The 16,920-nt window shown below is 45.2% G+C and overlaps 1 protein-coding gene across 6 annotated transcripts in view; it reads right to left on the reverse strand.

Annotated features, from left to right (window-relative positions):
* The window catches only part of PIP5K1B (phosphatidylinositol-4-phosphate 5-kinase type 1 beta), a 290,962-nt gene that overhangs the window by 58,857 nt on the left and 215,185 nt on the right, over positions 1 to 16,920 (reverse strand). For all 6 annotated transcript variants that reach the window (XM_032306741.1, XM_032306742.1, XM_032306743.1 and 3 more), the window contains 2 exons: positions 13,901 to 14,056; positions 8,795 to 8,939 (listed from right to left, as the gene is read on the reverse strand). In XM_032306741.1, the coding sequence (XP_032162632.1) occupies positions 8,795 to 8,939; positions 13,901 to 14,056 (301 nt within the window). The remainder of the gene's footprint in view (positions 1 to 8,794; positions 8,940 to 13,900; positions 14,057 to 16,920) is intronic.

Here is a 16,920-nt window from a genome sequence, read left to right on the forward strand (position 1 = left end):
TGTGCTGAAACCAAGAGTCAGATGTCAACGGACTGAGCCACCCAGGTGCCGGGCACACTCCCCCTTTAGACGCTGCTCTCCAGAAGGAGAGGAATCACGTCTGCCCCAAGCACCGTGTCAGGTGTATTTGGGGCTCAAGGAGTATTTGCTGAATGTATGAAGAAATGAATAAAAGATGGAGGAAAGAAACATGAGCGTTCTCTGAATTAATGTCGAATCCTAAATTATTCCTCATAAAATGTCAGTTATTTGAAAAATTCGCTTCAATTTCCTGCCCATGCCAAAATACAAGAAGGATCATTTGAAATGCTAATCACTTCAGAAGCAATTCTACAATTTGTTGAAAGAGAAAAAAAAGGCACCTAGTAAAACCCAGGTGCAGACTATGTGACGTAAATCCTTTTTTTTTTTTTTCTCTTTTGCTGGGGTTGGGGAGGGGAAGCTCCACCAACAGACATATTAGGAAGCTTCCATCAATCTCCAATTTTCTCTGCAGGCGCCTCAGTCACAACTGGAAGGGATCTTCGATTCGCCTGTCATCCCGGCAGGCCTCAAACGGTCTTAATTCCCCAAATGAGATCTTCCCATGGGAGGCTGGGTAACAAGGCAGGGTTTTGCTTCAGGATCCTGAGGAGAGTTATTCTTTTTCCCTAAAACACGTGCCCTCATTCGCTGGGTGACCTAGTTTCCTGACAAGGAGGAAAAGTGGACTACATCCTTTTCTTCGTTGTAAGGAGGAAGAAAGTGACACCACACCCACTGTCCCTCATGACTGTGTGCTCCAGATTGCCGTATTCAGTTGACGAGGTGTGTGTGTGTGTCGGGGGGGGGTATTATTGGCAAGAAAAAATAAATGTTTTGCTAGGGCATGGGCGACAGATACTCTGCCTGCAAAATGTACCTGCTGCGGTCAGAGGGGGTGTCACCTGATGCCCCAGGCTGACGAACCTCGTTGTGGTATTCTTGAGCTGAAGACCCTTTTTCTCTGTCCCACGTGCCAGCGATCAGCAGAGACACTTCTAGTATTTAGGACCGGCATCCTCTCCAGTGCGGGGCCAGGGCGAGGGGCTCCACGGTCAGACAGACTCCTTCTTTCCCCGCGTCCTGGGGCTGTCACTCCCAACTCGTTTCCACTCTGCCTTGTGATGCTGGGGTCAAGAGTTGGTGCACTACAGTCCTCGGGCTCCTCTGGCAGGAGATGAGGGTGTGGGAAGAGAGAAGCTTTTGGTCCACTTCTCTCTCATTTTTCCTCTCTCCCTTCCGAGCGGAGCGTATCTGGGGACAGCTGGTGCCCAGCCACTATCCCGGCAAGGTCGGTGATGTCCTCTTCTGACATCCCTACCCTTCAGGTGGTCACCAGTCCCTGGCGAGGGGGAGGGGGCTCCTGCATGAGTCCGGGTTCTGTCTGGGGACAGGGCACCTACTCCGAGCCACTGCCTGTAGTTATTTACCTGGGTTTCCAGAATGTTGCCTTTTCACGCGTCCAGCTGCTCTTGGTAACCAATTCTCTATTTACTAAATTCTGTCTGAAATCCCAAGTGTTTCCCACTTCCCTGACTGCACACTGACTCCATAAAGTACTCCAGGGTGGCCCTTTGACCAAAACGGTTACATCCTGTCCCTGATGGTGGAACTTCCGGGAAGGGGTTGAGTATGGAATCACTGGATTATTTAACTTTAACAAATACTTTGATGGTGCGGAATGGGCTCCGGTGAGGCAATGGAAGTGCTTTCCAGTTACTAATTCAACCAGTCTTTGTAACAACAGTCTGGGGCAGCCGTGTAACAATCCGCACTTCCCAAGTGGGGACACTGAGGCACATGAAGGTAAAGTAACTTGCCCAACGTTACAGAGCTAACGGCGTTCTGGGGGCGCTGATGCCCTAACTGGTGATCCGTAATGATGGGTGTGCAAGAGAAAGGCCTGGCTGGAGGCGGTGACAGTCTGTCTGCAAGGGAGGAGTCACTAGACTAAGAGCCATAAAACCACAAGGGGTGTGCAGAGGGCAGATTCCATACCCAGCACCCACAGGAGGGCTCGGGAGGATATCCGGGACCAGCAGGCAGCCGCCATGTGCAAAGGCGATGCTATTGGCTACATGCTGTCCCTCCCTTCAGGTCAGGGTTCGAGGACCAGAATTACTAGAAAGATCCGGCAGCCCACCTTCTTCTCCCCTCATCTTGTAAGTAACAAATGTCCTTTCTGCACCTTACCTCGTCAACAGAAGATACGGGATTTTTTCTTTCTTTTTTTTTTTTTTTAAGATTTTATTTACAGAGAGACACAGCCAGAGAGGGAACACGAGCAGGGGCAGAGGGAGAGGGAGAAGCAGGCTTCCTGCCGAGCAGGGAGCCTGATGCAGGGCTCGATCCCAGAATCTTTGGATCATGACCTGAGCCAAAGGTAGAAGCTTAACCGACTGAGCCACCCAGGTGCCCCAAGATATGGGATTTTCTAAATCAAGCAGACACGTATCTAACAGAAGTCTCTCCTCTGTGACCATGTAACCACGTGGAGTGTACTGGAAGGGCTGGAAATAAAAACTTGAGGGAAGAGTTTTTTTCAGGTCACTTGTGGATTTAAGTTAGTATGTCCTATTTCTAGGGTTTGAACACTTAGGCTCCAACCTCTTGAGCAAAAATCCACACTTAAAATCACATGGAAAAAGAAAAGGGAAAACAGACGAGGAAGAGTGGACCTCGTGTCGGGGTGACTGAATTACCACGGGAAGCATCATTTCAAGGGCAAGTGGTCTGAGGTGGGGCAACATGGGTGAGGGGGGCCGGTGCCTCACGCTCTGTACCCATGCTGGGTGCGGAAACCACAGCTCCACGGGGCAGCCACCTGACCTTCAAGTGACCCCATGTTGTGCGCATGTCTGGTCTGTGAACTGGAGATAGGAAATGTGATGACCTTCCAGGGCTGCTGGGAGCTTTAAGTCACTTTGACACATGGAAAGAGCTGAACATGGACCTGAGTAAGGTCCAAGAATGAGCTATTATTATAGTTAGTATCATTATCAGATTAGTACTGATGATTTGAAGTACGATTACTGCTATGACGGAGAAGTTCCCAAGGTTATGATTTTTTTTTTAAGATTTTATTTACTTGTCAGAGAGAGAGGGAACACAAGCGGGGGGAGCAGCAGAGGCAGAGGAGGAAGCAGGCTCCCCGCTGAGCAGGGAGCCCAAGGCGGAACTCGATCCCAGGACGCTGGGATCACGACCTGAGCCAAAGGCAGAGGCTTAACCGACTGAGCCACCCAGGCATATCATGATGTTCTTTTTAAAAAAAGATATATTTACTTATTTATTTGAGAGGGGGGAGGCACAGAGGGTGAACGGGAGAGACACTCTCAAGCAGATTCCATGCAGAGCACAGAGTCCGACGTGGGGCTTGATCCCTCCACCCTGAGATCACGACCTGAGCGGAAACACAAGAGTTGGATGCTCAACTGACCAAGCCACCCAGGCGCCCTGCCATGATGTGCTTTTTTAAAATTTATTTTTTATTTTAAAAAGATTTTATTTATTTATTTGACACACAGAAAGAGACAGAGCACAAGCAAGGGGAGTGTTAAGCAGAGGTTAAGGGAGAAGCAGGCTCCTGCTCAGCAAGGAGCCTCATGCAGGACTCCATCCCAGGACCCTGAGAACAGCACCTGAGCTGAAGGCAGAGGCTTAACCAACTGAGCCACCCAGGTGCCCAGCCATGATGTTCTTAATAAGCAAACTTAGCCAATGACTTCTAGAACAAATGTCACGAGCGGGCATTCATAGAAGCCTAGCGCTTTGTCTAACAGAAATACCCTAGCTATTAGGCAGCAAAAAGGTCACTCAGTTATGGGGGCAGAGTTCATGTTAGGAAAACCGGGCACATGAACCGTCCATGCACAGCACACACGGCAAGGACAAGAGCGAAAGGACAGGAGGCTGTTAGCGGAAGGGTGATACGGGAGACAGACGTGAGGCGGAGGCCCCAGAGACCCGCGTTCCAGTCACCTCCTACTGGCACACGGTGGGACCCTGGGGCAGCATGTCACAGGATGCACACATCTCTGTGTTTCTCTCTCCTTGTCTCTTAGACAGGTCTGTAAGACAACAGGTCCCTCCACCTTGCTTCCATCCCTCTCCTGGGTTTAAGAGACTCTAAGAGCAGGAAGAAAAGTGCATGAACTGTAGCCAGATCCCGGGGCTCCGCCTCTACGATCCATGAGCTAGACTCATCACTTGGGGGGCCTTCCCAGCTGTCCCTCTACGTGCAAATGACCAGGGGCAGGCATTTCTTCTGACACAACTGCCCTTCTTCTAATACCCCACATGGCTCCTGGGGGAGCCCACTATTGGAAACAGTCACTAGTAAAACATGAGGCCGGCCAGAGTGGCCATGAAGGTCAAGGCAGGCTCCAGGCGGAGGCTTTCTGTGTGTTGGGACACAGGCGGGTTTTCGATACTTTGACGTGATCCAAGCAACAGCTTTGCTCCCAGCAGTGCAGGGAATCATGAAAAGGATTCATATTCATAGTGGTAGTAAACATCCCCATTAGACCGTTCTCAGTTTTGAGGTAAAGTGTGTTTTTGCCTCTGCGTTTCTTAGTGCTCAGTTTATACCTCCTCTGAAAAAACAGAGCTCCTGCTAGAAAAGGAGAATTCAAGGATCAAAAAATCAGACTTTACAACCCACCCTTTGACCAGAAAGGACGTACCCACCACACTCTGCCTCTGACTGCTGTGAGCTACATGTTCTGATACTGAACTGTACAGGGGAACGTGAAGACACATACTCATGATCACCAGGGTCAATGTATACCTTAAAAATACTAATTTTTCTTTGCATCCTACTCCATCTTTAGAGCACACTTAAAAAAAAAAAAAGAACAGATTTCTATCAGAGTTTTTGCAGTGACAAAGAATAATCCCGTAAAAAGGGGAATAATTCAAAGAGACAGCCCCGAGCCCCCTTGCCCCAAAATATATAATTTAGATGCAGAGACATCCCGGCACTGTTCGACACCTGTCAGAGTCAGGGATTTTAGAAAGACTGACAGAATGACGACCGCTAGAGGAAGTATTCACGGCTTACTGAAGGGCAGTGACATAGGGCTTAGTGTCGAAATGGGAAAAACAGGCCACCCTGCCTTCACAGAAAAATGACGCAGAGAGACAAAACCCCAACATGTGAATTATAACATCAATATTCAACTCATTTTCTTTCCAGGCTGTTTGGATTAGGTTTCAAAATTTAGTAGGCCAGAAGAGACTTAAAATCATGTTTGTTTGTTGTTTCAAGAGACCCCACATAGGTGTAGGAGGGCTCTAAAGGAAAAAAAGTGCTAGAAAGCATGACAATTTCTTTTCGGTTTGTCGGTAAGGCTTCCCTGTTGAGTAATTAGGGTCGCGCGTGGCAGGGGTGGGTAAGGATACGGATTCCCAGGAGTTCACACGCTAGTAACTTCTCTCCGGCGCCCCTGTGCCTTTTTCGCACCTTTTCCTTAGCATCGCCCTAAGGCAGTGGTTAAGATGGGAGGCACGCCGTTGGCCTCTCTTCTTCTCCAGGCTAAAATCAGAAATGCTCAGGGGAGCAGGCGGGCAATGTTACTGTCACCTATGAACAAAGCAGAAGGTGGTGACCTGGAGGGTCCCTGCGTCTCCGCTCCAGCTGGTGAGTGCTGAGAGGCCACAGAGCCAAGTGCGGCCCAAGCTAGTGACTTTTCAAAAGGGCCTGGGTATTTTAGTGAGACAGCCTGCCTGTTTCAATGATGGCTTATTTGAAAAACATTCTGGGGACACCAAAATGCTTTTCAGTGGCTTGGGTTCCATTGTCAGAGCCCCTGCTTGATTTCGGCCAAGGCTATAGGGCTGTTGGTGGGCTAGTTCGGTGGTGTTACCCGGGAGTGATTTCCTGATGTCCACCTCAGAGCCGTTTCACAGACTTTGTAAGCACCCGATTCCTTCTATCAAGGCCCTCTCTGCCTAAGACGGCGTGGTTTCTCATTCTTGCAGTTGAACCCAGACTGGCAGCTAAACAGGAGAAATCAGATTACAACTCGACAGGCGCCTGGGTGGCTCAGCTGGTTAAGCATCTGCTTCCAGCTCAGGTCAAGATCTCCGGGTCCCGGGATCAAGTCCCACATTGGGCTCCCTGCTCAGCGGGGAGTCTGTTTCCCTCTGCCCCTCTCTCCCACGCATGTGCGTGTGTGCGCACTCTCTCTCTCTTGCATGTACATGCATGCGTGCGTGCAAAATAAATAAAATCTTCAAGTTGCAACTTGGAGATACAATGCCAAAGAAGATTTATCTCAAGTCACTTGGAAAAAAGAAAAGAAAAAATACAACCGACAACACTAATGTTTTTCTCATCCATATACATACCAGTATCATCATAAAGAAAAGTACCAAGAATTAAACCACAGCCCAGGAGTGCGCAGAGATCATTCCCACACTAGTCAGGAAGGAGAACCTTATGAATCCCCAAGAATTAAATACTTTTTTGCCAAGAGTCTGAATACTGACCCACAACCACTTGCACAAAAAAAAACCCCAAACCAAAACCAAAAACCAAGCAAAAAACACTTTTATTCTTGTCCTGAAAATTCCAGTAAATAATTTAATAGCAAGCATACCCAATTACATGCCCCTGATAATGAGAATAGTAGCAAACCATCAGAAATCACCATGGCTTCACACAGAATTGTTTTTGACCTTGCAAGGAGCTTCCTATGACTTTCCAGCCATTTTTCAAGCCGCTATTTATATTTGAGAGCAAAACCACAGTGCTCAGCTCTGCCACAGAGATAGGAAAGCTGTTGCTTGACCAACTGACGTAACAAATCGGAACAATCAAGGTCCACGGTAGTGTAAGGTAGAGATCGCTTTCAATTCTTTGAAGCCGAGGAAGCAAACCAAATTTCTTCTACAGTTCCCAGGAGTAGAATAATTTATAATGGAGCCTTATTTGTTGGCCCTTCCAGCAGAGCTATCTAGACGGAAGCCCCGCTAAGACAGATGACTCACCTTGTCTTTCTTTTCACTTCTCCGGACCGAGGCGGGCTGCCTCAACCGCTACCCACCCCGCAATCTGTAGCTAGTGGCAAGGGAAGGGAATGGCAGTGGGAAGCAATTTCTGCAGAAGCTCCAATGACCAAACCTGAACTTGCCCAGGGACCACGCTGGGATCTACAAACACACCTGTGTTACTAGTGAGTCTACTGTCCCGAGTCCTCTTTCTGGAAGGAGGCATGGGATGGAGGATGTACGGTGTAAGAAGCAGTTTACCTGCACAAACAGGACCTTGATTCTCAGGAGCTAGATTTTTAACGAGAGCTAGTTCCCATTTAACGGATAATCATCAAGAACATGCATAGTAGTCCCTGCCTGGGGGCTGGAGCTCGTTACAAAATTGCATATACGGAAAGAGAGGAAATCCAACAGCTAAGCCCACACACAACACTGTGATCTCTTGGTAACGATATCATCTTCTATTATTAGAATCAATGTCTGACAATGTTTTGGTTCAAAAAGCAAACGTATCTAATAACGAATTCACTCTCTATTTAAGAAATCGCAACAGGCCACCCAACACTCAACCTTTCCACTGTTACAGGTTTGAGAGGGACTGGGTTAGCCGTCCATCGCTGCTCTAAGAAATGACCACACACTTAGCAGTTTAAAATGACACAACTTCTCTTGAGGCCTCGGTGGTCACAAATCCTAAAATTCAAGGTATTGGAAGAGCTGTCTTCCTCTGTTTCCTTGCCTTTTCTGGCTTCTAGAGGCTACCTACCTTCCCAGGCTCCCGGCCCTGTCCCCACCTTCAAAGCCAGCTGCGCTCCACCTTCCAATGTCTCTCTCTGCCCTCCCTTCTGGAGTCGCTTCTCTTGCTCTGACTCTAATCTTCCTGTCTTCCTCTGACAAAGACCCTGTTCATAATCAGACTTGACTGCTTGAGGACAGACTGGTGCGCACCTAAGGATTTTTAGGAAGGACACATTCACTGTAAACGCTCATAGCTTCCCAGTGAGTTTTGAATTTTGCAGGACTCAGTGATCTATGAAGAAACATAAGCATGAAGTTGTCTGCCACTGCAGGGTTAATAAAACGATATATAACTATTTTCACAAAGACCCTGTGATTTCACTGGGACAACCTGAATAATTCAAGACTTTTCCCATCTCAGGATCTTTAATTTAATCACATTCACAAAAGTCCCTTTTACTATATAAGGTGACATATCACAGGTTCTAGGGTTTAGGACAGGCACAACTTTGGAGGCGGCCATCCTTCTGCCTATCACCATTACTAATGTCACTCAAACAAAAAGAGAATATGCAAATATCTTTTTTTTAAGAATATGTGAATATTCATATATATATATATATATTAAGAATATGTGAATATTCATATATATATATATATATATATATATTAAGAATATGTGAATATCTTTGCAGCTATCAGCAATACTATCCAGGAGTACTTGCTTCAAAAATCCATTCATAAGAAATTATTACAAGAAAAATTATGAAAGATCGGTCTTCTTCCCTAGAACCAAGTATATAGTTTCAATAGGACATAATGACTAATAGTGGAGAAAAATAAGCAAGGTTTCCCCCCAAGATGTGCTTCTTGCCACACAACAAATCAAGCATGTTCTCTCTTTCTCTTACTTACGGGGCAGGTGACAGTCATGTCCTGGGCGCCAGGGACAGCATGTTCTCAATTCAGAGCTACGGGTCTAGCTGTGATGCTGATGTGGTAATAACCGGAACAGTAATCTGATCGCGCTAAGGCTCACCTGTTTGAATAGAGCGCAGTCCTGTCGTGTGGACAATGTTCATCAACATATAAGGAAGACGACGAAATAGTGGTTGCCAAGGAAGCAGCTTCAAACAGTGACGGGGTGCTAGGCACAAGGTCCGGCCTGTGTCGGGATCCCAGGGCTGGAAAACAGAAACACAACACCCACTCGTGAATCTGCGTAATAAATGTTGCCTTAATACCTGTAATAATTTAAATCAACTCCAAAGTGTTCATTTTACGTATCAGGTTGCAAATTAAATTACGAATTCACTTCGCTCTTCTGTGCTGCCGAAGACATATAAAATAGCTTCTTGCCAACAGGTTATCCAGAAAGGAAATGGCATTAATTTACAAAATGGCTTTATGGAAATGACATTATGAATGTGCTTTTAAAAACCTAATAAAGCGATTTACTGTTTCAAAAGATGACATAAAAAGCTGGAAGGAGCTTAAGGGGGTAATTCGACAGAGATTAACAGCATGATTGGCAAATGGAGAAACACACAGGGAACCTGCTTTCCCTCCCTAGGATATGCGCGCGTCTGTCATTCTCAATTTAGATCCAAGTACTCAAACTTTCTAAGAGCCAAGAAACAAAGGCTGCCCAGACGAACAGCCAGCTCTCTCTCTCTCTCTCTTTTAAAAGATTTTATTTATTTATTTGAGAGGAAGCGAGAGTGAGAGAGAGAGAGAGCACACAAGCTCTCTCACGGCGGGGGCGGGGGCAGAGGGAGAGGGAGAAGCAGGCTCCCTCTTGAGCAAGACGCCCCATGTGGGGCTCGATCCCAGGACCCTGTGGTCATGACCTAAGCAAAAGGCAGATGCTTAACCAAGTGAACCAAGCCAGCTATGTCTTAATCCCCTTTGTGTCCATATACATCTTGAATATCATCCTTGGTTCCTCTCGGCCTCATATTTCAAGAGCCAAGGTTGCCTTTCTAAAAATGAGAAAACTCCCGATTTCCTTTTTAAAAGGTAGGTGCCTGGGACACCTGGGTGGCTCGGTCAGTTAAGCGACTGCCTTCGGCTCAGGTCATGATCCCAGGGTCCAGGATGGAACCCCGCATCGGGCTCCCTGCTCTGAGGGGGGTACTGCTTCTCTCTCTCTCTCTCTCTGAATGCTGCTCCCCCTGCTTGTGCTCTCTCTCTGCCCAATAAATAAATGAAATCTTAAAAACCAAACAAACAGTAGATGCCTATAAAAGTACTTATGCGGGAAAGGAAAATGCTCAAGGCTGAGCAGTGACCCACGCCCACTCTCCCTGCGTCTGTGTGGAGTCCTTTTTCATATTGGGAGATCATTTTTAATGATCCTCACCTAAACTTTGGACAAATTCGTATCCCTTACTGCCCAGCCTGTCAGAGACAGTATCTTGACAGATCCAGTCACCAAGAGAAGAGCTGCTTAAAAAATACACATGCACGTCCCCAGTGACAGAACGCTACGGACCTAAGAGTTACTCCTGAGTCCTGTCCTTCAGCTTTTGCAGCGGGGCTCACACTGATTTTTTTTTTTTTTAAACCTAGGGAGATATTTTATTTTTAAAAATTTTATGAAGACACAGTTGACATAGAACACTGTATCGATTCTAGGTGTGCAACGTGACCATTCGATACACATATTTATTGTGAGATGATCACAATCTAGTGACCCTCCGTGACCATGTGTAGTTACAACATCTTTTTTCCTGCAGTAAGAACTTTTAGGATCTATTCTTTTAGCAACTTTCAAATATACGATAGACTTTTGTGAACTAAAGTCACCATGCTGGACTGGATTCTGTTTCATCCTTCCCCTAGACTAAACCAAGAGGATAATAAATAAAACATAATTTTGAGGTGCTCCTGGTCCTCTTTTACAGGCTCAAAATTACGCATTTTTAGGAAGTGTATGAATGGGAAAATGGTCCTAATAGGCGCTACTGCATGAGTGTGAGGTTTTGGATTTGGGGTTTGAAGAGCTGTAGATGGAGGGAGAGGGCGTAGGTCAGAAGGGCTGCTCTGGACCGGGAGACTGGACACACTTTGGGACATGGTGCGGCTCTGCCTCCAGTTCAGCTCAACATAAGGAATTTCCACGATGAATTAGCAGATGGTAACGGTACAGCAACACAAGTAACCAAAGTGCTCTACATGCAAAAATGAGAAAGGCTTCCATGTAACACGCCAGCTGGCTAGCGATCTTTAATATACTTGGTCCCACCTTCTTACTAAATACAGAGGAAAATACGGACATGCTCAAGAGTAGTGAAGAGTGCATTCTGGAAAATGACCTCCCACCAATGAATTGCTACTCAACTTAGGGCAGATGGAGATGGAGCAGAGAGGCTCACGCAGACTGTGGTCTTGACTTCATGAGCCAGAGACTACGTGAGTGGTACAGTTCAGAGAGACACGATCTGTCCAGGGCCTTGGTCCAGACACCGGGGAGCTGAGCCCCAATCTTTAAGGACCAGCTCTCTGAAGCAGAGAGCTGTTTCCTCAAGCTCTTGTATCCTTCAACTTTTAAAAAAAAACTAGCATGGTAGACAGAATTCTAGGCTGATCCCACACTCCCTTTGAGTGTGGGTGGAACTGGGCAATATACTAGGACTCTTGCCATTACTGGATGGTACAGGGCAAAAGGAATTCTGCAGATGTAATTAAGGTTACTCATATGTTAATTTCAAGTTAGTCAAAGAGAATACTCTCTAGGTGGGCCTGGCCTAATCACCTGAGCCTTTTAAATCTCTGTCTGCAGGTCAGAGATCCGAAGTGAGAGAAGGAGCGACTTGTAAGAAAGTCCTGGTCTGAAGATAGAGGGGGCTGCCTGGCAAGGAATGTGGAAGGTCTCGGAGGTGGGGGGGCTGGAGTGGGCCCACAGCTATCAGACAGGAAGGCATAGGGACCTCCGCCCTACAACTATGAGGAAGTGAATTCCGCCAACCAGGTGATGACCGTGGAGGAGGATTTTCTCCAGCACCTAAGAGAAGCCCAGTTGACACCTTTTCTGAGACCCTGATAAGCTGTGTCCAGAGAACCAAGGCGAGCCTGGCCAGAATTCTGATTTACACACGGTGGGCTAATAAACAGAGGTCCTACTAAGCTGCAGATGTTCTGGGTAATTTGCTACATGGCCAGAGAAAATGAAGACAACTGGAAAACGGACAGTGGCACAGACCAGAGGATTAAAAACTCGAGAGGAATCTGGCGATGACTTGGTGCGCTGTTAAAGGGGAGCCCCCAAGTACGGGGCGTTATAAAAAGGCTGAACATGGTAGCAAACTTTGTACACAGACGGCATTATTCAGATCAACTCATTTTCGTAATAGTATGTTAAAATTTTCAAAGAATATGCTCAGTAGGTTTTTCTTCAACCTTCAGTGGCTTTTTGGGTGAAGTCTCTTTAAAAATGAAGCAATGGGTGCAGTAAGTCTCCTGCAAAAAACAAAAACAAAAACAAAACCCACAATCTGTGCCCTACTTCCCAGGTCTCCAGACTTTCTGGGTGGTAGGCAGCGTATGTATTATATCCCTGTTAATCCGCACATTAACACCTGGACTCACCGCTCTAACTTCAGATGCCATCTGGTGTGTACTAGTTGAACGTTTAACTAGCACAGTTTAAAAATCAGTTAATCCTATCTCCCAGACCGCAGACACCTTGCAGTTTTACGTGTGTTCTAAGAAGCCTGGGCCATGTGGTAGGGGAGAGGCGGGCGCAGGGGGAGTCTCAGGGAAAGGGCATCTCCGAGCCAGAAATGGCAGCCGGAGAGAGGAGCAAAGGCGATTCATGAACTCCTTTGCCGAGAGCACTAAATGTGGGTCTGAGCTGTTTTCTAGGAAGATGAGAAAGAAGGAAACCCCACATGACAGCGGTGGAGAGGTGCTGTAGAAGAAAACCCTATCCTGACCACTCGGGGGGAAAGGAAAGCCTGAGAAGAGATCAAATGTAATCGAAGGAGAAGAAATTTTCAGGAAATGTTGGGATTCCCCAAAGAATACACTGATTTAAAAAAAAAAAAAAAAAAGAAGTCTAAAATGTCACTTCCTCTTCTAGAATTAGAAGAGAAAAAAACCCTCATGATCAAGTCAACAAACAAGAAAAAGTCTGTGATAAAATTCAACACTCACTCCTGATAAAAAAACTTTCAGCAAACCAGGAATAAAAAGGTCCTTCCTTGACCCGATTAGGGGTATCAAATACAGCCAAGTTCTTTCTCAACAGTGAAACCGGAGAGACATTCCCTTTAAAATCAGGACAAGGCAAGGCTGCCCACAATCACCAGTTGCATTCATCATTATTCTGGGAGACCGAGCTGGCAGGTGAGGACGGAAGGAAAGAGAAGGGAGGGCTACACAGTAGCAAGAAAGAGCCAGAAAACCCAAATCTTAGGAAGATGCTATTTGAAAAGACCGAAAATACATGTCTATGACTACCTCTATATGCATTTGAGAATAAAGCTAATAAAAGGGAGGCGTATGAGACAAGCAAGAGGAAAGTCACAAAACCTTTATTAAATTCATTAAAGACCTAAATGAATGGATAATTCATTGTTACATTGTGTACACACGTATTTGTAAGGATGTGTGTATACATATGTATACAATGCATATGTGTGTTTGAAACATGCACACACAGAGACACACACACACACTGTATGTGCACACAGCACAAGGTCCAATAGTAAAAACACAAACATGTTCAGATGTGTGACCTCCCAAGAGTGGATTATGGATCTTTTAATTCTAAATACCTCAGTATATCTTCCAACTTCTTCCTCTTTACTGTCAACCACATATTATATTATTCAGGTGTTTGAAAAATTTGTAGTAACTATGTCATACCGTAAATATCCTTTTGAAAATGAGTTAATAGACTTGGTTTCTTTCTTTCTTTCTTTCTTTCTTTTTTAAAATAAGTTCCAATGTGGGATTTGAACTCACGACCCTGAGATCAAGACCCAGCTCCAAAGACGGAGCCAGCGAGGCATGCCCCCACCTTGCTTCTTTGGGCAGGTATATTCTAATTGCTCTATCATGAATCTTTATCACCTATAGAAACAAGATCAGAAGGACTCTTTTTCCTTTTTTTTTTTTTCGTTAAGTGACACGTCTTTACCTTCTTCGTCAAGGCTGCGGAAACTCTGCCCCTCGGTCAGCAAGTCTCGTTTCCCGTCCTTCCACTCCTGGCTAACCGAGGACACGATCTCTTGCGAGGTGGCCTTCAGGGCGGCGATGGAGTTGCAACGTTTTTTAGAAGGCGAGGCCTTCAAGGCTAGCCAGGGAGGAAAAAGGAGAGACAACGATATTTATGGTAAAACCACATTAATTTTTTTTTTTATTAAATTAAGATTTTCCTCACTCACATATGACTCATGATTTGAGCCGAGGGCAAGAGACTTTTACAGACATGAGAGGGAGACGAAACTGTTTGGGTTTTGGCAATTTTACTTGTCCACAAGGACTCGACTTCCATGAAAAGCTCCTAGAATACATGCGAACTGGAAATTGTCTCCAGATTCTGAGGTCAAGTCTTGCCAGAGGTGAGACTTAAAACGTTATGTCGTTAAAGGATACTTCTTCTGCCTCCAAGCAATGTTTTTCTAGCGCTGGGAGGCGGTTGGGTGGGTTGGTAAACGTAGATGGTAAACGGAGGAGAATTCTCATGACCCTGGTTTTATTAACTTGGGGACTGGGAATTTCCAAACATGCCAATGTTTAATCTTATACTCATGAAGCCTAATTTAGCCCAGTTACTTCTGGTTGCTTTTTGCTTTTAAGTGACTTTCCACTGAAGTTTCCTGCTCTCTGGGTCTTTTCGAGGTCATGGCTGCGTCAGATGTTATCGTTCACTCCCGACCTTTGTGCAAACAGCATTCTCCAGCTTCAGGAGTGTGTTGGGAACCTGAACCGAGGCACATGGACATCACCAACCATCCTGCGCGCGGAAGGGTGTCCCTTCACCTCTGATACATCCGTGGGAGCGGCTGAGGCTGCAGACGGACCATCCCCATTTCCATGCCGTCTTCACTGCAATAATTCTTGGCTTAACACCGTTAGAGAATTCCATTGGAGGGGAGGGAGTGAGGAAAGTTGAGGCTGGTTTATGCTTTCCCTGAACAGGCAAAGCCTCTCCTCTGCCTTTGGAGGGTTGCACAGACCGGGGACCTGACAGCTGATCCATTAGAGAATTGTGTCTGGCCTTGGGAGCTCTCCAGGACTTAAATTATGGCGCTTATCTGGGGCCTGCCCATAGACAGCCTCTAAGAACGTAACTGGACAGGACTTTGGGACACACCGATGGGGAAAGAATAGTGGGCAATCTCTCCACTTTAAGAGAAGGGAAGGTTTATGTGTCCTATGAGCAGTTTAAGAACCATAACAATATGATCATCATCACAATAACTCCTGGAGAAGGCTTTAGGGTTTGGAGGGCGACATCGACACACCAAATCTCAAATCCCCGTGTGGTTGTCCGAGGGAGGTGGGCCCTTTTATAGGTCTGACAACTGAGACTGGGAAAGTTGCGACCTGCTCAAGGTCACACAGCTAGAAAGCATGAAACCCCAGGTGCCTTTCTTCTGCCTGAAGTTGTCTAAACTGGTGTTTCTTTCCTCTCTCTAGAGGATTCTATTTCCTGGCTGATGTGAGGGGGAGAAAAGATAAAACCAGAGTGAGTTTTTTTTGTTTTGTTCTGTTTTGTTTTTTGAGGGGAGGGCAATTGCTTCATTAGATTATAAATCTGTTACATGTTCTAATCCCTGACCCAAAAATTACTGAGGGAGGAACTAATTAATTTAAAAAAATCTTCCTATATTATTGTGTAGTATAATGGTAGGTACATTACAGGTGCTCAAAACTGGCTGACTGAATGCATTATTGTCCTAAAAATCTTACAGCAGTTGTTTTTTTTAACAAATTAACATACTATTATATTCCTTTCAAGAAGCTAAGTTTTACTGCTTGACACACATTATCTGGGTAGGGAATTTTAGTGATGTCTCAACATTATGATGACTAATATTTCTAGAAAAAATTATACAACTTGCAGACATTATTACAATGCGAGTATGACTCAATTTTGCGGTGGAATGAAAGACTAATAAGACTTAAAAAAGTAATTTGAAAGAAGAAACTTGAAGAGTAGGTACTATTTTCTTGGGGGTAGACGTGAGAAGGGGAAGTTTCCATCTACAAAGAACGTATACCTATAAGCATTAAGGGCTTTAATAGAATTACAGTTGATAAAGCATCTTAAAGTTGTATTTTTTTTTTAGCTTTTAAAATTAAAAAAATTATTATTGGAGTGTAAGTGACATACAATGTTGTATTATGTTCAGGTGTACAACATATTGATTATAGACAATTCTATACATTGCTCTGTGCTCACCATGAGAAGTGTGATCACCATCTATCACTACATAGTATTATTACTAGGATTACTTTTTATTTTTTTATTATGTTCAGTTAGCCAGCATACATAATATTGACTAGATTCCCTATGCTGTACTTTTCATCTCCATGATTATTTTGTAACTCGAAGTGTGTACCTCTTAATCCCCATTATCCATCTTGCCCATCCCCTACCCACATCCCCTCTGGCAAGCAGCAGCTTGTCCATTTGCTTTCTTTAAATGCCACACAGAAGTGAGATCATATGGTATTATTGATCTTAGTCTTATTTAATTAGCATAATGCCCTGTATGTCCAGTCATGTTGTTGCAGATGGCAAGATGCCATTTTTAACGGCTGAGTAATATTCCACCGTATATAGACACGGCATCTTTTTTATCCATTCATCTGTAGATGGACACTGGGCTCCTTCTATGTCTTGGCTATTGGAAATAAAGCTGCAGTCAACACAGAGGTGCATGTAGCTTTCTGAATTAGGGTTTTCATTTTCTTTGGGTAAACACCCAGTAGTGGAATTACTAATCAGTATTTCTACATTCAGTTTTTTGAGGAACTGTTTTCCACAGTGGCTACACCATTTTGCATTCCCACCAACCATGCATGAGGGCTGCCTTTTATCCACATCCTCGCCAACACTTGCTATTTCTTGTCTTTTTGATACTAGCCATTCTGACTGGAGTGAGTTGATATCTCACTGTGGTTTGATCTGCATTTTCCTGATGATTA

Source organism: Mustela erminea, chromosome 12 (assembly GCF_009829155.1).
Source record: "Mustela erminea isolate mMusErm1 chromosome 12, mMusErm1.Pri, whole genome shotgun sequence".
In the NCBI taxonomy this organism is placed as follows: domain Eukaryota; kingdom Metazoa; phylum Chordata; class Mammalia; order Carnivora; family Mustelidae; genus Mustela; species Mustela erminea.